This window comes from Neomonachus schauinslandi, chromosome 2 (genome assembly GCF_002201575.2).
Source record: "Neomonachus schauinslandi chromosome 2, ASM220157v2, whole genome shotgun sequence".
In the NCBI taxonomy this organism is placed as follows: domain Eukaryota; kingdom Metazoa; phylum Chordata; class Mammalia; order Carnivora; family Phocidae; genus Neomonachus; species Neomonachus schauinslandi.
The window spans coordinates 61,624,926-61,649,291 of record NC_058404.1 but is presented as its reverse complement, the minus strand read 5'-3'; the positions used below and the strand labels follow the sequence as shown (position 1 = coordinate 61,649,291).

General features: G+C 35.4%; 1 protein-coding gene across 4 annotated transcripts in view; it reads right to left on the bottom strand.

Moving 5' to 3' along the window:
• SPOCK3 (SPARC (osteonectin), cwcv and kazal like domains proteoglycan 3) overlaps positions 1-24,366 on the bottom strand; it is a 479,792-nt gene that overhangs the window by 10,837 nt on the left and 444,589 nt on the right. For all 4 annotated transcript variants that reach the window (XM_021698836.1, XM_021698837.1, XM_021698838.1 and 1 more), the window contains one exon: positions 140-361. In XM_021698836.1, the coding sequence (XP_021554511.1) occupies positions 140-361 (222 nt within the window). The remainder of the gene's footprint in view (positions 1-139; positions 362-24,366) is intronic.

Sequence of the window (24,366 nt, the reverse complement as noted above, 5' to 3'; positions counted from 1 at the left end):
TTTATTAAACACTCTAATGAGAAAAATATCTACTAAAAAGAATGGGGTAAAATGTACTATTTTTTTTAAATCATGACGAGATAGATAAAATTTGACAGGCAGGTCAACTATCTGCATCAGTAGGTGTCTCATCTTTTACCTTGCTGTCTCTGGAAGCAGTAGCACCACTCATTGTTAGATATCAAACTGTCCTTGTATGTGTCACAAGAATTGAAGAATGCCTTGGTACACTGTTCATTCTTATCAAGGTAAATGCTTCCGAGCTCTGACTGGTCCAGTAACAGGTCATAGTTTGTGTCAAGTCTATTAAACATCCAGCCAAGTGAATCCTTGCAAATTGGCAAAATACTGGTATCAAATCCTAAAGGCAAAGATATAAAATAATTAGCTAAATCTAAAAGTCACAATTAGCAGCAAGCAATATAAAGGAACATAATAGTTGATTCCTGCCAGAGCACCTACCCAACAGTCTGGAATAAGGCTTTAAACTCATCTTGGGTAATTCATTTCAAAGTAAAGTGGGGATGGTAATACCTACCTTTCAGGATAGTTACGAGGATTAATTAGCCAGAATATAAAGCAGCTAGTACTAATTATGCATTCACTCAATGGCACTTATTATTGTAATTATATTAGATACATTTCCATTCTTTTTAGTGTTCAAACTTTTTCTTAATAAATAGGTTGTCATGATGAATGCCTTTTTATACGTATATAGGTATTACTGAATAATAATGTCCATTAATAAATACAATTCATCTTCATCCAAAGAAATTTTACAAAAAGTAAAATTTTAACAAAAGTAAAATGAACACATAATAAATAACATCATTAATGCTCTATATCTTTGTGGAACCATGGTGATTATAGTATTTCACAAGGAATACGTATCCTGAGAAAGAATAACCATGATGTAATTTACACAGATACTCTGTCTTCTGTTTCCTTCAAGGCAATTTTCACAATTACAAATAAGCTGTAATGGGAGACAGCAGAGAGCACTGGATGGGCACAGATATAGGGGGATGACAGAACGGGTTTGCACCCAAGGTACAAACAATCAAAGTGTGGGTTTCTTTGGATAAGCCACAGGCCCCACTAAAGCTCTGTGTCCTAAATAGCATTACATGAGATGTCAGTGTTTTGAAGCATAATTTAAAAATTTACTTTCAACTATTCTTCTTTGTCAGGCTTAAACTAGCTTTAATAGGTATTTCAGTAGACCAGTTGCTGTTTTATTTGCTATTTTCCATTCATTACAAGTGACAGTAAGATAATAACTCAGTTAACTGGTGTGAAAAATAGGATGTGTTTGGAGTTGTGGAGACTTTCTGAAAACTGAATATCCAAAGATTTTAATCTTCAACGCCAGGGGTTGAAGAGTAGTTTAACCATTTATGAATGAAATTCTCACATGCGGTTAATTTTATATTCTAGTACACAATCTATTTTGATAAATACTTTTTACACTCCAAGGTGTATAAATAATTGAAAATAAAGATATACATATGTAGGATTTAATTTTTAAACCCTATTTAGCATTTTTAAGATATTTAGTATTAAAATTAAATAAGTACCGACTAGGAGATTTTTGGACTTAAGAAATTCTAACTTTAACCACCTTTTTGGAATTTATTTTATTAATGTGTCAAAACATATTTTGCTTTCTATCTATGCATCATCATGCTGGGCAATGGGTATACAAAGGTAAAAGAGGTGTTTGTGGCACTTTCATAAAAGCATAGAGAAAGAAATTCAGTGATTTTTTTCATTGTTTGCATTTTCTTTTTAAAATTTTAGAATCAAAACAGAATTCTCCCACTCAAACAAATAAACATAAAGCATACATGAATTTCTCATTTCCTATTTACTTTTCAGGTCTTAACCTTGGTTCTGGGAATACAGGATTGAAAATATAGATAAGGCCCTTATTCTCATGGAGCTTACTTTTAAAGCAGCATGGCTTGAAAAATTAGTTGAACCTGTTCCTTACTACCAGAAATTGTCAAATGCTCAGGGATTACACGAAGAAAGGCACCTATCAAAAACAAATATACTACAAACTGCAAAACTATTCAAGGGAATGGAATTCTTGGTGTGAGATTCCTGGTATGCCTTTGAACCACATCCTCCCTCCCATGTCATTTTCTGGCACAATGGAGAAACCCATGGTGTTATACTGCCTTTATGAATAAAATATATGGGAAGCAGAGAGAAGAGCTGTCACCCTTTGGTGAACATTCATAGTTACTTAAGAGACGCTATCTTCAGCCTTCATCTGCTTATTGAAAATGGAGAACTCAACTGGCTTGTTTCCCAGTGTTTAGTGTGAAGGTCTCATTGAGAACCCTTGTAAAGTCTACAAGTGTCTGCAAGAAGGAGAGATGACATCTGATTTCCAGGTGGGTATCTGCTTATCTACATTTTGACTAGTCCTGGTCAAAGTGGAAAAGGGCACTTTGTGTAACAAAGTGGGTGTAACAGCTGTGCAGATAAAAGGCAAAGACTAGTCTGGGATTCAACCAAACCCTGAAGACTCACTCTCAGTGTTAGGGATGCAGAGGTAGATGAAATATAAGAAAATGTCCAGAGAAAGTGAGCAGAAGGCCAGCAACTAGAGATTCACCATCTCATGTCTCCTGTTTAGAGACAGATGATGAAGAATCAGTGGAGAGATAATAGAGCATTAGATTCCAGCAAACATACTCTGGACTCTTTCAGTACAATAAGGAATGACTGAAATGTTAAAAGCAAGGGGTGATACCATCTGATTTTTGTTTTAAAAGGAAACACTGTCTGTCATGTGAATTATATGGGAGCAAGTGTGGAAATTGGGAGACCAGAAGGGAGTAACTGGAATAGCCCATATGAGAGATTTTTGGGGATTCTTTATATCACATCTTCCCAACTGGTTAAGTTTCCTTTGACCAATCATCAATCTTTAAAATATAAATTTTATTTTATTTTTTATTTTAATTTAATTTTTAAATTTTATTTTAATTCCAGTATATTTAATATACAGTATTAAATTAGGTTCAGGTGTACAATATAGTAATTCAATAATTCTATACATTTTTACTCAGTGCTCATGATGGTAAGTGTACTCTTAATCCCCTTCACCTATTTCACCCATCTCCCCATGCATCTCCCCTCTGGTAACCATTTGTTTGTCCTCTATAGTTAAGAGTTTGTAAAACATACATTTTAAAATTATCTCTGCCCAGCTTTTATGATGTATTATGTAAACATCCTTGTCAATTCCAACACCTTCATCCTTCTTATTTTTTCAATAGCGAAAGAAAACTAGGCTTAACCTCTCAATATTTTTTGTAGCTCTACTTTGAGAACTTATTCTACAATGCAGACATCAACATAAAATAATATTTCTGAAAATATTACACAAACAGATGTTTAATAAATTTTAAACACAATAGAACTAAGAGTTTACCTTTTATGTTAAAGAGAAATGAAATTCTTACAGAGTGCATGTGTGGTGAATGATAAATTTGATGAAGTGTAATAATGTTTTAGATCCAGAACATCGAGGTATCTGATTTGTATTCAGGTCACTGGCTTGGGTCATGGCACTACCTTTCTTGGTTAAGTTATTTTATCTAGACTTTAATGTCAACATCTAGATAATGTGGGGATTTTTCAAACATGATCTCTATGTTACCTTGAAGATCAAAAATACAGTGAGTTTGTGCTATTTGAATAATATATTTATACACAAAACTGTGTTACAAGAGTCATCAGAATCATAAGTAACAGAAAAGGACAAGACATAAAATTATTTTAATATTCTAAATTAAATATATACTTTCAATATGATTCAATTTAGTTGATGCTACAAGTATAAAATGAAATTAATTGGGAAAAGTTGTCTTCTCTTTTATCTTGAACTTTTAGAGCAATACCTACTATTTGATGAGTTTGAGAGTTCTTGGATAACACTATCATAGAGTCACTGTATATATACATAATACAAATATAATACATATATGCATTATTATTCATTGTATTTATTATGTATATATGTAATACTCTTGACTTATGCATCAGATCAGTGTAACATGAAAATAAAAAAATCTCTAGATCTAGGTAGAAAGCTCACTTCTGTCACCATAATAAAAACTTAGAGCTTTCACCCAATTTCCGAAGTCCATTTTGTCTTACATAAATATAGCCACTCCAACTTTTTTATAAGTAGAATTCCTATTATTATACTTCTAAACAATTTGTATTTTTATACTGAGGTTCTTTTTTTAATATTTATTTATTTATTTTAGAGAGAGAGCATGAGTGGGAGGAGCAAAGGGAGAGGGAGAGAGAATCTCAAGCAGACTCCACGCTGACTGCAGAGCCCCATGTGGGGCTCAATCTCAGGACCCTGAGATCAGGACCTGAGCCAAAACCAATAGTCTGGCATTCAACTATCTGTGCCACCCAGGCACCCCTATACTAAGAGTTTCTTAGAGAGAGCATAGCATTGAGTCTTACATTTTTTTCCAAATCTGAAAATCTCTGCCTTTTGATTAAAGTGTTTAGACCACATGCATTTAATATTATATGGATATGGTTGTGTTTAGAACTTCATGTTGGTGTTGGGGAGCCTGGGTGGCTCAGTTGGTTAAGCAACCAACTCTTGGTTTCAGCTCTTATCTCAGGGTTCTGTGATTGAGCACTAAGTCAGGCTCTGCACTCATCAGGGAATCTGCTTGTGGATTCTCCTTCTGCCCCTCCCCCCATTTGTCCATGCTCTCTCTCTCTCTCTAAATTAACTAACTAAATAATAAATAAATAAATAAATAAATAACTTCATGTTGGTGTTATTTTATTTGTCCTCTTTATTATTTGTTATTTCTCCTTTCCTGTTCTTTTTTGATTAAATATGTTGCTTTTATATTTTTATTATTTCCATTTAATCTCTACTATTAGTTTATGTGGTAGGCGAAATAATAGCCCCTCAAAGATGTCCACATTCTAATCCCTGGATTTTTGTGATATTACATCACTAAAGGGACTTAAGTTTGCAGATGGAATTAAGTTTGTTAATCAGTTGACTTTAAAATTGGGAGATTATTGTGGATTATCTGGATAAACTCAATTTAATTACATAAAACCTTAAGACTGAGGAACTTTTCTCAGCTAATAGGCAGAAATGAGACAGAAAAAAAACATGGCTTTGAAGGTGGACGGAGACCATAATCCTAGCAATGTGGGTGGTGTCTTGCATCTGGGACTAGCCAAGAAGGATCAGAATACTCAGTCCTATAATTGCTAGGAACTGAATTTTTTTTAAAGATTTTATTTATTTAGAGAGCAAGCAGAGGTTGGGGGAGCAGAGAGAAAATCTCCAGCAAACTCTGCGTTGAGTGCAGAGATGGCCTTGAGGCATATCCCACAACCCTGAGATCATGACCTGAGCTGAAATCAAGAGTCAGATGCTTAACTGACTCAGCCACCCAGGTGCCCCAAGGAATTGAATTTTGACAATAACCCAGCTGCTTATAGAACTGGATCCTCTCGTAGTGCCTGGGTGGCTCAGTAGGTTTAGCGTCTGCCTTTGGCTCAGGCCATGATCCTGGGTCTTGGGATTGAGCCCCCCATCAGGCTCCTTGTTCAGTGGGGAGTCTCCCCCACTCTTCCCCCTGTTCATGCTCTCTCTCTCTCTCAAATAAATAAATAAAATCTTAAAAAAAAAAAAAAAGAAAAGAAATGGATTCTCTCCTAGAGTTTCCAGCAAGGCATGTAGCCCTTCAAACACCCTGATTTTAGTGTGGGGTGAGCCCTGTGTTGGACTTTTGACCTACAGAACTATAAAATAATAAATTTGTGTTGCTTAAACTACTAAATTTTGTGGTAATTTGTTACATTCATAATAGAAAACTAATGTAGTTTATGAACTATATTTTGTTTTTTGCTGGTTGCCCTAGGATTTACAGTATACATCATTAATTTACCACAGTATACCTTCAAAAAATATTGTACCACTTCACCTATGTGGTAAGAAATTTGTCAAGGTGTACTTAAATCCTTTACCTTCTCACATTTTTTGCTATTAGTGCTACCCATTTTGATTCTACATATGTTGTAAACTCCACTGTATGTTTTTATGATGTTTGCTCTAAACAATGTATTAGCTTTTCTAAGAGATTAAAAAATGAGAAAAAAATCTCTATTATTTTAAATGAATTTTTTTTTTTGTCTATGCATAACACTTCTGACACCAAATATGTGAGTTTTCCACACAAAGCAATTCTCCAATACTCTGTGGAAACCAACTGGGTGCCTTATAATTTAATTCAATTTTGACTTTATTTATTCAGTTAGTGCAAATCCAACGGGTTAAAATCTCAGTCCCACAGAGTACCCCCTCAGGCAGACACCAATAGCAAGTAGGGGATTCCCAGTGTATCCACACTTCTGCCAACTTGGCTAAAGATTAGAGGTTCCCAGGACCCTTTCCTTAGGCTCCATAATTTGTAACAGTTCACAGAACTTAGGTAAACACTTTAACTTATGTTTATAAAGGAAATTATAAAGAATAGAAATAAACAGCCAGATGAAGTGGTACATAGGCTAAAATATGGAAGGGTCCCAAGTGCAGGAGCTTCTTTTTTTTTTTTTAAGATTTTATTTATTTATTTGACAGAGAGAGACACAGTGAGAGAGGGAACACAAGCAGGGGGAGTGGGAGAGGGAGAAGCAGACTCCCTGCTGAGCAGGGAGCCCAATGCGGGGCTCAATCCCGGGACCCTGGGACCATGACCTGAGCCGAAGGCAGATGCTTAATGACTGAGCCTCCCAGGCACCCCTCAAGTGCAGGAGCTTCTGTTCCCTTGGAGTTGTGGTGTGCCACCCTGTCTGCACATGGATACATTCACCAACTCAGAAGCTCTCCACACCTCTTAGTTTAGGGATTTTTATAGAGCCTTTGTCAAGTAGGCATGATCAATTAACTCAATCTTCAGCCTCTCTTCCCTCACCAGAGGATGGAGTGTGGGGCTGAAAGTGCCAAATTTCTAATCACTGCTTAGTCTTTATGGTAACCAGCCATCATCCTAAGAAGTTTTCTAGGAGCCCACAAGGTGTCACCTCATTAGGACAAAAGATGTTCATATCACCCAGGAATTCCAAGGGATATAGGCACTCTATGTAAGATGCTCCTATCATCCTCATCACCCAGGAAATTTTACAAGAGTTTAGGAGCTCCACATCAGGACCAGGAAGCAGAGACCAAAAACAGATTTCTTATGTTGTCACATATATTTACCCCCATGTTACGTATTTCTGGCTTTCTACATTCCTAAATGTAGATTCAAATTTCTGTGTGGTATCATTACCTTTTGTGTCATGAAATTCCTTTACCATTTCTTGAAATCTCTCAGCTTTGGATTATTGAAGACTATTTTTTTAAATTATTAACATACAATGTATTATTTGTTTCAGGGTACGGGTCTGTGATTCATCAGTCTTACACAATACAGAGCACTTACCACAACACATACCCTCACCAATGTCCATCACCCAGCCACCCACACCCCTCCACTCCAGCAACCCTCAATTTGTTTTCTGAGATTAAGAGTCTCTTATGGTTTGTCTCTCTCTCTGGTTTCATCTTGTTTCATTTTTCCCTCCCTTCCCCTATGATCCTCTGTCTTGTTTCTCAAATTCCTCATATCAGTGAGATCATATGATACTTATCTTTCTCTGATTGACTTATTTCACTCAGCATAATACCCTCTAGTTCCATCCACGTCATTGCAAATGGCAAGATTTCATTTTTTGATGGCTGCATAATATTCCATTGTATATATATACACCACATCTTCTTTATCCATTCATCTGTTGATGGACATCTAGGCCTTTCCATGGTTTGGCTATTGTGGAATTGCAGCTATAAACACTGGAGTGCCAGTGTCCCTTTGGATCACTACATTTGTATCTTTGGGGTAAATACCCAGTAGTGCAATTGCTGGGTTGTAGGGTAGCTCTATTTTCAACTTTTTGAGGAACCTCCATGTTGTTTTCCAAAGTGGCTGCACGAGCTTGCATTCCCACCAACAGTGTAGGAGGGTTCCCCTTTCTCCGCATCCTTCCCAACATCTGTTGTTTCCTGACTTGTGAATTTTAGCCATTCTGACTGGTATGAAGTAGTATCTCATTGTGGTTTTGATTTATATTTCCTAGATGCTGAGTGATGTTGAGCACATTTTCATGGGTCTGTTGGCCATTTGGTTGTCTTCTTTGCAGAAATGTCTGTTCATGTCTTCTGCCCATTTCTTGATTGGATTATTTGCTTCTTAGGTGTTGAGTTTGGTAAGTTCTTTATAGGTTTTGGATACAAATGATATGTCATTAGCAAATATCTTCTCCCTTCTGTCGGTTGTCTTTTGGTTTTATTGATTGTTTCTTTTGCTGTGCAAAAGCTTTTTATCTTGATGAAGTCCCAGTAGTTCATTTTTGCCCTTGCTTCCCTTGCCTTTGACAATGTGTCTAGGAAGAAGTTGCTGTGGCTGAGGTCGAAGAGGTTGTGGAGGAAAGTTGGAAAGAACTCAAGTACATGGAGGCTAAAGAGCATCCTAATAAAGAATGAATGGGTCAACCAGGAAATTAAAGAAGAATTTAAAAAATTCATGGAAAATCTTTGGGATGCAGCAAAGGCAGTCCTAAGAGGGAAGTATATAGCAATACAAGCCTTTCTCAAGAAACAAGAAAGGTTTCAAATATATAACCTAACCTTACACCTAAAGGAGCTAGAGAAAGAACAGTAAATAAAGCCTAACCTCAGCAGGAGAAGAGAAATAATAAAGTTCAGGGCAGAAATCAATGAAATAGAGACCAAAAGAACAGTAGAACAGATCAATAAAACTAGGAGCTGGTTCTTTGAAAGAATTAATAAAATTGATAAACCCCTGGCCAGACTTATCAAAAAGAAAAAAGACCCAAATAAATAAAATCCTGAATGAAAGAGGAGAGATAACAATGAACACAGAAGAAATACAAACAATTATAAGAACTTATTATAAGCAACTATATGCCAACAAATTAGACAATCTGGAAGAAATGGATGCATTCCAGAGATGTATAAACTACCAAAACCGAACCAGGAAGAAATAGAAAACCTGAACAGACCTATAACCACTAAGGAAATTGAAGCAGTCATCAAAAATCTCCCAACAAACAAGAGCCCAGGGCCAGATGGCTTCCCAGAGGAATTCTACCAAACATTTAAAGAAGAATTAATACCTATTCTTCTGAAACTGTTCCAAAAAATAGAAGTGGAAGGAAAACTTCCAAAGTCGTTTTATGAGGCCACCATTACCTTGATCCCCAAACCAGACAAAGACCCCATCAAAAGGAGAATTGCAGACCAATATCCCTGATGAATATGGATGCAAAAATTCTCACCAAAATATTAGCCAATAGGATCCAACAGTACATTAAACGGATTATTCACCACAACCAAGTGGGATTTATTCCTGGGCTGCAAGGTTGGTTCAACATCCTCAAATCAATCAATGTGAAACACTACATTAATAAAAGAAAGGAGAAGAACCATATGATCTTCTCAATAGATGCAGAAAAAGCATTTGACAAAGTATAGCATCCTTTATTGATTAAAACTCTTCACAGTGTAGGGATAGACAGTACATACCTCAATATCATAAGAGCCATCTATGAAAAACCCACAGCGAATATCATTCTCAATGGGGAAAAACTGAGAGCTTTTCCCCTAAGGTCAGGAACATGGCAGGGATGTCCACTATCACCACTGCTGTTCAACATATACTAGAAATCCTAACCTCAGCAATCAGACAACAAAAATAAAATGCATCCGAATTGGCAAAGAAGTGAAACTCTCACTTTTGGCAGATGATATGATATGTTATGTGGAAAACCCAAAAGACTCCATCTCACAACTGCTAGAACTCATACAGGAATTCAGTAAAGTGGCAGGATATAAAATCAATGCACAGAAGTCAGTTGCATTGTGCACAGAAGTCAATGCACAATGAAATAGAAGAAAGAGAAATTAAGGAGTCTATCCCATTTATAATTGCACCCAAAACCATAAGATACCTAGGAATAAATCTAACCAAAGAGGCAAAGGATCTGTACTCAGAAAACTATAGAATACTCATAAAAGAAATTGAGGAAGACACAAAGAAATGGAAAAACATTCCATGCTCATGGATTGGAAGAAGAAATATTGTGAAAATTTCTATGCTACCTAGAGCAATCTACACATTTAATGCAATCCTTATCAAAATACTATCAACTTTTTTCAAAGAAATGGAACAAATAATCCTAAAATTTGTATGGAATCAGAAAAGACCCCAAATAGCCACAGGATTGTTGAAAAAGAAAAGCAAAGCTGGTGGCATCACAATTCCGGACTTCAAGCTCTATTACAAAGCTGTCATCATCAAGACAGTATGGTACTGGCACAAAAACAGACACATAGATCAATGGAACAGAATAGAGAACCCAGAAATGGACCCTCAGTCTATGGTCAACTAATCTTTGACAAAGCAGGAAAGAATGTCCAATGGAAAAAAGACAGTCTCTTCAATAAATGGTGTTGGGAAAATTGGACAGCCACATGCAGAAGAATAAAACTGGACCATTTCCTTATACCACACACAAAAATAGACTCAAAATGGATGAAAGACCTAAAAGTGAGACAGGAAACCACCAAAATCCTTGAGGAAAAAACTTTTTTTTTTAAGATTTTATTTATTTATTTGAGAGAGAGAGAGTACAAAGGGCGAATGAGAGGGAGAATCAGACTCCCTGCTGAGCAGAGAGCCCAATGCTGGACTCGATCCCAGGATCCTGAGACCATGACCTGAGCTGAAGGCAAACGCTTAACCGACTGAGCCACCCAGGTGCCTGAAAACATTTTTTTTTTTTTTGGCTTAATTTTTGAAAGACGTTTCTGCCAGAGAATTTTTTTTTTTCTTTTAACACTCAAAATATTCTACTGTGTTGTGGCCTTCATAGTGTCTGAGGAGAAGCAAGCTGACATGATGATCTTTGCTCCTCCAAACAATGTGTGTGTGTGTGTGTGTGTGTGTGTGTGTGTGTGTGGTTGCTTTTAAGATTTGCTTTTCAGGGCGCCTGGGTGGCTCAGTTGGTTAAGCGACTGCCTTCGGCTCAGGTCATGATCCTGGAGTCCTGGGATTGAGTCCCGCATCGGGCTCCCTGCTCGGCAGGGAGTCTGCTTCTCCCTCTGACCCTCCCCCCTCTCATGTGCTTTCTCTCTCTCTCATTCTCTCTCTCTCAAATAAATAAATAAAATCTTTAAAAAAAAAAAAAAGATTTGCTTTTCAGTGCTGACTTTTAGCAATTTAGTTATGGTATACTTTAGCTTGGTTTTCTTTGTTTCTCTTGTTTGATGTTTATTGTATTTCTGCATGTGTGGGTTTAAAATATTAATAAAATTCAGAAAATTTTTAGCTATTATTATCATTTCTTCATATAATTTTCTGATCTCCTACACTTTTAGTATCCTTTGAAGACATCAATTACTCATATGTTAATGCCCTTGACATTATCCCTCACACTTCACACAGACTTTTTTTTTCAGTTTCTGTTTTCTTCTATGTGCTTTATTTTGGATAGTTTCTATCATATATCTTCAGATCCATGTTTGTTTATCTTCTTTTTTTCCTGCTCTGTTCATTGTGCTTTTAATCTTATTCAGCATGTTTTTATTTCATTTATTGTGTATTTCATCTCTAGATATCCTATTTGGATGTTTTATTCATATCCTCTCTTGTAATTGATATTCATATTTGCCTTCATACTACTGTGCATATTAATAATATTTTAATAGTTACTTTTACAATCCATGTATACTAAACCCATCATCATTGTAATTTCTGGGTATATTTTCAAGATTATGATTTCTCCAAATTATGGAGCATATTTTTACACTTCTTGGCATGCTTGGTCAATTTTAATTGGAGCTGAACATTGTGAATTTTAAGTTATTGGTTGCTATATTTTGTGGTATTTCTCTTCAGTGTTCTATTTTGTTCTGGCATGAAATTAGATAACCTGGCATCAACTCGATTCTTTTAAGGATCGCTTTTAAGCTTTGTATGGCAGGCACAGAACAGACCTTTATTCTGGAATTTTTTAGCCCCAACACCAATGTGTATCTTATTCACTATATAGATAGACAATCTTTTGTTTATCAGTTCACCGGCTGAAGGACATTTGGGTTGTCACCAGTTTTGTAATTATAAGTAAAATTGCTATAAATATCCACATATATATTTTATGTGAGCATATGTTATAAATTTCTCTAGGATAAATACCTTCACATGAGATTTCTGGGTCATATGGTAAGTTAATGTTTCATTTTATAAAACTGTTTTTCAAAGAGTCTACATTAAGGAAGGCAAGTGTTGTAATGAGCACTGGGTATTATATAAGACTGATGAATCACTGACCTCTACCTCTGAAGTCAATAATACATTATATGTTAGTTAATTGAATTTAAATTAAAAGAAATAAAAAAAAAACTACAACAAAAACAAAGAGTCTACATCATTTTGAATTTCCCTTAGCCATCTAGGAGAGATTCAATTGCTTCCATCCTCACCAGCACTTACTGGTAATGCTATTTATCTGTTTATTGCCACTCTAATAAGTATATAAGAGGTATCTCACTGTGATTTAATTCAGCATTTTCCTAATAATGACTGATGTTAATCTTCTTTTCATATATTAATTTAAATTATAAATCTTTGTGGAAGTGTACAAATCTTTTACCCATTTTTCAGGTAAGTTGTTTGACCATTATTGAGATTTCAGTATTATTTATGTTTTTTGCATGTAAGATCTTTACTAGATGTATTTTGCCAATACTTTCTCTCAGTTTGTGGCTTGTCTTTTAATTTTAAAGCACTATCTTTTAAATATATTTATAAATATGTATATATATAGAGAGAGAGAGAAAGAGGGAGATGAAGTTCGATTTATTTTTTCCTCTTATGTGTCATATCCAAGAAATCTCTTTTAACCAAGTTTATGCATATTTATTCTTATATTTTCCTCTATAAGTTTTCTGGTATTAGGCTTTCCATTTATGCAGACTGATTTTTATTTAAGGTAAATTATGTTTTGGGATTTTCTTTTATCTACTCTTCTATCTGGACAAAATAAATGCTGAGGCCATCTTTACTTCACTTCTGGGAGAAAGAGAACTACAGTGAAATGTCAGCCAAGAGTAAAGTGTGTTTTTCATGTCCTTGCATGTTCCCTTGTGCTTTGCACACACTGTAGAGTCACATGTTGACACATTATAGAACATACGGCATAGTGCTGCATTGAGCCCAGTGATTGCACTGTCATGCTGGCAATGACAGTTCCTTCAAAGGAAGGGAAAGGGGCTGAAGTAGGTACCCAACTTTAGTCTCTCTGCTTGGCTCACCCAGACGCTTTCCCTATTAGAGAACTCAGGAGAAAGCACACAGCCTTGTCACTCTGCCCTCCAGCTGCTGCTTGTCCCATTTTTTAATCCAGTCATCCCCAAAATTATTGCTCCTGAAGCTGCACATTCTCAATGTGAAAACCACATCCAAAAGGGCATTTTCCACTAACCCAGTATATCCACCTTCCTCTCAGGTTCTCAATGATAAAGACCTGTGAGAACTGCAATCAAGAATCAATCCAATAATTCCCAAGATTTTGTAGAAAATCATACAAAATTAGTATATGTATGAATTATTATAAATGATCCCATTTTATTTTATAGTTAACTTAAAAACTGGTTAAAGGTAACACTGCATATTTAAAACTTATTCATAAATAAACTTAAATTATTATTGACCCTTGCTTTTGCTCACATTTTAGAACGTTGGAACACATTCTAGTGGTTAGGTGGATGTAATGCTACAAATGATACAGCAGAATTTTAAATGAGCAGAAAGTACATAAAATATTTTAAAAGCATGCAACGTGCTTGCTTTCAGTATTTCAATTAAAAAATGCCACATTTTATATTTTTTTCTTCACTATTCTGAATGTGTCTATATTGTTGTGTATTATAATGTAACACCCTAAGAATGGATATTAGGACTCAGTGTGTGTGTGTGTGTGTGTGTGTGTGTGTAGAAGATCTATATATGGAATGCTCTCTGATAGTCATCAAATATGATCAAATCTGCTAGTTTATCAACTCAAGATGAGAGAGAAAAAAATAACTAAGGAACAATCTAAATTTATAAACTGAAATATATTAGGAATTTGATACAATGAAATACTAAAAAAAAACCCTTGATTATTGCTTAAAATTACCTTATTACAAATTTGGAAATTATATACAGTTGTGTAAAAATTAAGAGTGGATTCACATTGTTGGGTATGATTCTACATGTGGTGAACTTAAGGACTTTGACATCCCTTGACTTAATTAGAGTTACTTCTTAGATCTTTGTTTTTATAAAGTTGTCCTCTCTTGAATATTATTATTTTCACAAAATGTTATGATAATTTTCTAAGTAGAGGTAACCCAGAGCTCAATCTGTATTTAAAGCAATGTTTGGGATATACATATTTTCACTGATGTTAAAAATAATAAATATGTGGGGAACCTGGGTGGCTCAGTCTGTTAAGTGTCTGCCTTCAGCTCAGGTCATGATCTCAGAGTCCTGGGATCAAGCCTGCTTCAGGCTCCCTGCTTAGCAAGGAGTCTGCTTCTCCCTCTGACCCTGCTCATGCTTGTGCTTTCTCTCTCTCTCAAATAAATAAATAAAATCTTAAAATAAATAAATAAATAAATAGATGGATGAAATCAATGTAGAAAGAATATTATATGCAAACAATCAACTTAAAAAGCATAAAATTACATTTATACATTGACAAGGATGGGAACTACATTTACAATGACAGAGATCGACTCATTTACTTCCTTTTCCCCCAGTTTTATTGAGAAACACATAATTGATTTAAAACATTGTTTTAGTCCAAGGTATACAGCATAGTGATTTGATATATGTATATATTGCAAAATGATTACCACAATAAGTTTAGTTAAACCACCACCTAACATAGTTAAGAATTCTTTTCTTATGATGAGAACTTTTAAGATCTACTCTCTTAGCAACCTTCAAATATATAATACAGTATTGTTAACCAGAATCATCATGCTGTACATTACATCCCCAGATTTTGTTTATCTTATAACTGGAAGTTTTTACCTTTTGACCAGTTTTACTCATTTTTTACATGCCCCACCACCTGCCAATTTCTCACCTCTGGGAACCACCTCTCTATTCTCTGTAGCTATGAGGTTTTTTGTTTGTATGTTTTGTTGCTGTTGTCTTTTTTTTTTTTTTTTAGATTTCATATATAAATGAGACCATAAGGTATTTGTCTCCCTTTATTTTACTGATATTTGGGATATTTAAAGTAAATTTAAGTAAAACCTTTGTAATTTATCTATATTGTAAATAAGTTGTTATTATCTTAAAATACTTTCAACATTTAAACTAAAATTTTTATCATAAGACTATAAAAGATTACCTAAAAAAAGTAATATTTTGTTTCACAGTGTTTTCCAATTACTTATGTTTTTATAACTTAGATTTTTTTAGCAATCTATAATAGGATTCTAGGATTTAAAACTACATTGCATTGTGTTGAAAATAAATCACAGTTGAGCTTGTAGAAGATAATGCTTAACTCTTAAAACATTTTACCACATTCTCTCCTATTTATTCATTCAATTTTTTCAGTCTTCTTCATTTGTTATCCCTTTACCAATCCCTTAAATATTGGTCTTGTTAACATTCCAGACTTCAAGCTCTATTACAAAGCTGTAATCATCAAGACAGTATGGTACTGGCACAAAACAGACACATAGATCAATGGAACAGAATAGAGAGCCCAGAAATGGACCCTCAACTCTATGGTCAACTCATCTTCGACAAAGCAGGAAAGAATGTCCAATGGAAAAAAGACAGTCTCTTCAACAAATGGTGTTGGGGGCGCCTGGGTGGCTCAGTTGGTTAAGCGACTGCCTTCGGCTCAGGTCATGATCCTGGAGTCCCGGGATCGAGTCCCACATCGGGCTCCCTGCTCAGCAGGGAGTCTGCTTCTCCCTCTGACCCTCCTCCCGCTCATGCTCTCTGTCTCTCATTGTCTCTCTTGCAAATAAATAAAGTCTAAAAAAAAAACAAAAAAACAAATGGTGTTGGGAAAATTGGACAGCCACATGCAGAAGAATGAAACTGGACCATTTCCTTACACCACACACAAAAATAGACTCCAAATGGTTGAAAGACCTCAATGTGAGACAGGAGTCCATCAAAATCCTAGAGGAGAACACAGGCAGCAACCTCTTCGACCTCAGCCACAGCAACTTCTTCCTAGAAACATCACCAAAGGCAAGGGAAGCAAGGGCAAAAATGAACTATTGGGACTTCATCAAGATAAAAAGCTTTTGCACAGCAAAAGAAACAGTCAGCAAAACCAAAAGACAACCGACAGAATGGGAGAAGATATTTGCAAATGACTTATCAGATAAAAGGCTAGTATCCAAAATCTATAAAGAACTTATCAAACTCAACACCCAAAGAACAAATGATCCAGTCAAGAAATGGGCAGAAGACATGAACAGACATTTTTCCAAAGAAGACATCCAAATGGCCAACAGACATATGAAAAAGTGCTCAACATTTCTCGGCATCAGGGAAATCCAAATCAAAACCTCAATGAGACACCAACCTCACACCAGTCAGAATGGCTAAAATTAACAAGTCAGGAAACGACAGATGTTGGCAGGGATGAGGAGAAAGGGGAACCCTTCGACACTGTTGGTGGGAAAGCAAGCTGGTGCAGCCACTCTGGAAAACAGTATGGAGGTTCCTCAAAAAGTTGATAATAGAGCTACCCTATGACCCAGCAATTGCACTACTGGGTATTTACCCCAAAGATACAAATGTAGTGATCCCAAGGGGTACGTGCACCCCGATGTTTATAGCAGCAATGTCCATAATAGCCAAACTATGGAAAGAGCCAAGATGCCCATCGACAGATGAATGGATAAAGAAGGTGTGGTATATATATACAATGGAATATTATGCAGCCATCAAAAGGAATGAAATCTTGCCATTTGCAATGACGTGGATGGAACTGGAGGGTATTATGCTGAGTGAAAAAAGTCAATCAGAGAAAGACATGTATCATATGATCTCACTGATATGAGGAATTCTTAATCACAGGAAACAAACTGAAGGTTCCTGGAGTGGTGGGGGGTGGAAGGGATGAGGTGGCTGGGTGATAGACATTGGGGAGGGTATGTGCTTTGGTGAGCACTGTGAATTGTGTAAGACCATTGAATCACATGGGGCTCCTGGGTGACTCAGTCGTTAAGCGTCTGCCTTTGGCTCAGGTCATGATCCCAGGGTCCTGGGATCGAGTCCCACATCCGGCTCCCTGCTCGGTGGGAAACCTGATTCTCCCTTTCCCACTCCCCCTGCTTGTGTTACCTTTCTCGCTGTGTCTCTCTCTGTCAAATAAATAAATAACATCTTTAAAAAAAAAAAAGACCATTGAATCACAGAGCTGTACCTCTGAAACAAATAATACATTATATGTTAAAAAAAAAAAAAAGAAGATAGTAGGAAGGGAAAAATGAAGGGGGGGAAATCGGAGGGGGAGATGAACCATGAGAGACTATGGACTCTGAGAAACAAACTGAGGGTTCTAGATGGGAGGGGGGTGGGGGGATGGGTTAGCCTGGTGATGGGTATTAAAGAGGGCATGTACTGCATGTAGCACTGGGTGTTATACACAAACAGTGAACCATGGAACACTACATCAAAAACTAATGATGGTGATTAACATAACATAATAAAAAAAATTCATTTACCAGCTATTTTTTTTAAATTTAGTCCACACTAGTCATCTTTTGGTGCTTATTCACTTATATTTAACCAACATGACTCATAATTCATGATCTATATGACCAGTCCATCTACATTTTTGAGGATTATACTACGTAAGTATAAGCACAGGTACACAGACATTGTATTTTAACTAGCACATTGATTACATAATGCAAATACACACACATCTTGGACAAGTTAGTGCTTATAGGATATGATCTGAATCCACTTTTTTTTTTTTCCCCTTTCATGTACATTTGTTCATTGGTGGGTTTTCTCTGAAGAACTCCTCTGGAAAACTTAGGTGGTCCCGTAATTTCTTCAACTCAGCTTCAGGTAACAAAAAAATTGCATTGTCCCTTTAAGGTTACTATTTAATAACTACTATATTATTAACAGACTGCAATAAATGTGGGTTAATTGGCATTTAAAATGTCTAATCTCATGTAATGGTCACAGCTCCAAAATGATTCTGCCTCTCCCTAGCTGGGGATTTTGCAGATGCAAAGTCAAGTAAGGGGAGTATGATGTTTCCTTAATCCTCTATTTTTCTTCTAACTCTTCTTTCCCATCTTCTTTATGATGACCTTCAGTTTTGGAGTGAATGGATAAAGGATACATAAGTGTGGGCAGAGAGGTTCTTACCGAATTCATGAGTAGTTACGAAGGTAGTTATGCTGTATAGGCCTATTAGGTTTTTAAATCTATTTTTCTTCTCCTAGATCCTTTTTTTTGGGGGAGGGGAGGGGGGTTCCATGGGTCCCCATTGTGAATATCCAACTGTATTTCATGTGATATGAGATATTTTCTTTTGGTTGGCCTCACCTCTTAGTCCCTGGATATCTGGTGATCCATTTTTCTGTCAGGGTTAACTCAGTATGCAAAACAGCTCTCATGGGAAGAATTTACATTGTTTCTCACTCATATGACTCAAATATTGTCCACAGTAAATATCTTTGCACTTCCTGTCCAGAAATACAATTCCAAAGCAGCAGTAACTTTCCTTTGCTTTGACATCAAACAAGTAAGCAGCTCATGGCTATCTCTGACTTACAGACTTTCCTGGTGAAATTCAGGCTATTACCCACATGTCTGGAAACACATACAGAACAGTAGTTCTGTTGAAATCTGTCTCTCAACTTGAAATAAAGGGAAGCAGCTTCATCTTCTTAGAGAAGCAGTGAAATCATAGTAGAGTTCTTTCCAGTGAAACCCTTTCATAAATGTTGTTGCCATCTTTGCTGCATTTACTCTTTTAGATCCTCTTTGGATCAATATTTTAGGGACAAATGACTTACATCTGCACAATGTAGATCAGTGTTTGTTTGAATAACCAGGAATGTGGATCTTAGAAGTGTTATCTTTAGAATTCTTCCTACCACACTGTCTCTAAAGGCAGAATATTTTAGCAGAAATATCAACGAAGTGAAGGTATGAGTAATCTGGGGTGTGGAAGTGAAAGGCATTCCAGGTAGAAGAAATAGCAAGCAAAAAGGATCTAAGGTCAAACCGTGCTTGATGTCATTGTACAAGAGAAAGGACAAATATGACTGGAGTTGAATAAATGAGAAAAAAGTTGTAAGAGATGAGGATAATGGTCTACTCACTCACACAAGTCACAATAAAGACTTCGGCTTTTACTGAGAGATCTTCCCAGATGTCTCTATTCTTTCTATCAAGGATGGCTCTCAGGTGATTGGCTTGATCTACTGAAATAATGAACTTAACATTTACTGATTTGAGGAAGACACAAAAACAGATTTATATGGGGCATCTAAATTGGACTTTGGCCATGTTAAGATTGAGATGCTTGTTAAACTTTCAGAGAAGATTTTAATGGGAAGTTGAATATAGGATTCTGAATATCAGCATTAACAATACAATTTTGGTAATCATCTGTGTATATTTTATATTTTAAATAGGATAATGAACAAAATCATAAAATTAATTATCACATCTAGAAGATAAATATTGCCTTAGGGACTACCAATGTTAGTTATCAAATAGATGACGAATGATGAGAAAAGGAGATTCAGAAGGAGTGGCTCATGAAGTAAATGGGTCTTTTTATTCACTGCGGTATCCTAAATGCCTGAGGCAATGTTTGGCAAATAGCATGCATTCAAAAGTATTTCATAAATGGCGATTAAATGAATTAACTGGTAAGCACATATCAGATAGTATAAAGGTGGGATACACACACATATATATAAAGAAGACAAAATATGGAACATACAAATATACCCTCAAAAAACAACATAAAACATAAAAAGCTGAGTTCTAGAGTAGGTGCTATATATGAGCAAAGAAAATAGTAAGAGGTGTCAGCAAGTTAAAGTAGAAGGATGTAACACCAGAGGTGAGATTTGAAAATGAAAAAAAAAAATTAAACCAATAACAGTACTTTGTGTTGGAGGGATATTAGATGTAGGGGGAAAAATGTAAAAGGTAAGGTAGATGAGGAATTTTCTGCTGGTTTCATGAGAAAATTTTTATTATTTAAAAAGAAACCTGGAAGACTAGCTAGTAAATTTATCATCTTCTTAGATAACATTAAAAACTTTGGACAATAAAAGGTTAAGTTTGTTTCGAGGTAGTAAATGCATTTAGGGAAAGATAACCCAAAACAGTACAGTGGTTCATTATTAGCTCAAAAAAGGAGTCTAGGAAGGGAAACAGACACAACACTCACTCAAGAACTCACTTGAACACAAAGACCAATATCCCATGTATAATCATGAACAGTGCTAGAAAGATAAGAGATTATCCTTCACTTGGGAAAAGAAAAAAAAATCACTATGTAGCACCACCTGAATTTTTCAACTACTTATATAGTCCATGACTTATTGAATATTTAGCATAAGGAATCTTCAAAGAAATAGACAATTATCATGGAAATAAATGGTTTATTTATGAAAGTCATCTATTTAAAATACCATTATAGGCATATATCTTTATTGTGAAAAATGAGAGGCACTAAAAGAAACATTTTTTGTTAATTATGAAATGTATGAATATTTTAAATATGGTTTTAAAAATAAAACCTCAAGATACTAGAACCAGGTAAATTTTTGAAATTTTCAACATTTATCACTAAGACTAATAAATATAAGTAATTTAACATAGGAGGAATTTAATAAGCAAAAATCTTTCTCTGGAGAGTTGGTATAGTTTATCAATATAACTTGATTCAAGAAAACTTTAAATACGTGTATCAATCCCACTCTGTATTAAGTTATTTATGTTTACAAAAAAGGAAACAAAAAATTCCTTCAAAAATATTATTATAAAGGCCAAAAATAGTAATTTTTTAAAATATTGCTAAAATTTTTAGACAAAATTAAATAGGAAACTATCTTCTTTGTGCAAATGTGCTTGTGTGTACAAGTAGATCAGAGGCAGTTATCAGAATCCAAATGACTTACATACTTGAACTGATTTAATATTACTTGAATTCTGAGAGATCCTTTGGAAGATTACATGATGAGTCAAAGAACATAAGTTTATAAGTTCAGAGTCCATAAAATCTATATTCAAATCCCTTTACCACTTATTAGTTATGTGACTTTAGGTTTTTACCTCTTAACCTTCAACTATAAAGAGGCACAAATAAATCCACTTTGCAAGGTTGTTGTAGTGACTAAATAAAATAATGTAAATGATTGCTTTTTGTGACTGAATCCCATGGGACTGGTACTAGATTACAACAGTCTAGGTGCAAACCACCACATTGTACTCACGAATGGGTAGAACCTATTTGCTCATCCTGCCCCTTTTTCCTCCCATACTCACCAATTCTTATAATCCTTTGGAGAGCACCATAATCCCCATGAAACATCTAAAATCACTTAAGAAACATCTAGTGATGTCTATTCTCTTCAAAGATATGCCACAAATTTCTGAAAGGCAAAAGCTATCAGATGCCGTCTTTATAACTGAAAAACATCTCATTATTCCCTGAATGTTTATGCTACTGTAGAAAATGAGGTTATCCACTTTTAGAAAGTAGACACAAAGCAGTTCACTTCCTAATTTTATGAAATAGCGAGCCTATATTAACAACTGCATTTGCTTAGTCAGCAAATATATTAGCATAACTGTGATTAATATAAAACAATGTAAAACCATTCAAATGAAAGCAAAAACTCAGGAAATGTAGATTTCAAAACATATTCAAAATGACAGAAGGACTGTGCTCACTCATGAAGGTTTAAACTGTTAAAAAGTACCATAATACCAAAAATAAATTAATTAATTAAAAGACTGCTAGATTTGGGAAAGGAGTGGGAGCACACATGAGTAAGTAATTAGAAGTAAAGTAGCATTTTAGCCCATACTGGCTTCGATACATGCTATGTTCCTAGGTCTTCTAGATTCAAAGACAGATAAGACAAAAATCCTCTCCCCAACTTGTCATTTAAATAGTTATTTTAGATTCTGTTTCTAGTAATGGCTGAGTAACATTTACTGGACTGATGCTCCTACTCATAAATCATTAAACTCCACACATAATTAAAAAAGAACAAAAACAGGAAGGAACTGAAGAGTGATTAAGAAATTGGCAGATTCTGGTGGATAGCCCACATTTTGAAAAGGGAGGTTATAGGGAGTGAATTCTCAATTTTTGCTCTTTTTTTTTAGCCTGGGAGCAAATAGAGTTGGCATAGGAGAAGGCAGGAGGGAGGGGTGCCTGGGTGGCTCAGTCGGTTAAGCATCTGCCTTCTGCTCAGGTCATGATCCCAGGACTCTGGGATTGAGCCCCATGTAGGGCTCCCTGCTCAGTGGGGAGCCTGCTTCTCCCTCTCCCTCTGCTGCTGCTCCCACTACTTGTGCTCTCTCTCTCTGGCAAATAAATAAACAAAATCTTAAAAAAAAAAAAAAGCAGGAGGGACACTGGTGGAAAAATGATTCAGACATTCTAGCCTGGAAAATTAGAAAATTGTGTATAGCCATTGAAAATCAAGAGAGAAATCCAGGCAGGAAAAGATCCAGAGAGCCAAGTACTTTCTGCCTTAGATTATGATAACCCAGCAATCACATATGCACACTGTGGACTCCAATCACCTTCACTAGAGACTACACATCTGAATTGAGATTAGAGCTGGAATCCAAGAAATAGAGTTTTCATTTTGATTCCAACAAAATTAATCATCTGCTAAAATTAAAAATGCTCATTGGACTAAAATAACATAAAAAAGCATTCCATAATTTAGTATCCATAACATCTGGAACACCATTCAGAATTATGAGACATGTGACACACCAGGGAAATTGGACATGTTCTTAAAAGAAAAGACAACCAATTGAGAATGCATCTGAAATGAGATATAGTTGTTGGAATTAGCAGACAAGATTCTAAAGCAACTAAAATAGCTATCTTTAAGGAAGAGAAGAAAATATGCTGGTAATAATTACAACAATAGGAACTATTAATAGAGAAATAAAAATTTTAAGAAAGAACTAAGTGGAAATTCAACAACAAAATAACAAAGCAACCTACAAAACATAAAAAAAAAAATCACTAGATGGATTCAACAGCAGAAATGAGTTCACAGAAAAAAAACCTTAACTTGAATATGGATCAATTGCAATGATATAATGTGAGGAAAAGCAAGGAAAGAAATGGACAGCGCCTAAGGAAATAGATGGATAATACATGGAGTACAGCACATGTAATTGAAGCCCCAGAAAAGAACGATAATGGTGCAAATACTACTACTACTACTACTAATAATAATAGTAATAATAATAATTTGAGGAAATAATGGTAGAAATTTTGCTTAAATGTCTAAATTTACAGATTAAAAATTACAATAATTCTCAAGCAAAATTAACACAAAAAAGGCCATTTCTAGTCAAACACTTAAGACCTAAACATAAACTTGAAATCAGCAGGAAGAAAATGACATATCATAATTAAACAGTGATTCAGTTAAAGCCTGGCATCTCATCAGGCTTTAATTGCGAAGTCCAAGGGTTGAATAATATCTTTAAATGAGGAAAGAAAAAAATTTTTAAATACACTTTAAAAAAATCTCCATCCAGTGAAAATAATCTTTTGGAATGAAGGCAAGGACTCCCTGGTTTCACCTAGGGTGAAAGTTGAGAAAAGTATTACTCTTACCCTAACAATAAAAATATGAATAATCTATAAAACCACAATTATTTGGAATCCATCAGGGACTCTGTGTCTCTGGGCAATGCAATAACTCAGAATCTAAAACCAGGCATCTGTCTCGAAGAAGAGATGCGGTGTGAGCACTGAGTTATTGCATTGAGATAGCCATGGAGCACTATATGAGCTAAAAAAGAGAATTCAGCTAGAATCTTCAATGAATTGCTAAAACCTAAGTAGAAGTTAGCATGACATTAAACAACCCCTAGAAGCCACAAAAGGCAGAGGAATCCATAACTATTGACAGATTTTATTCCACAAGCCTCAGCAAGTGCTCGCTTT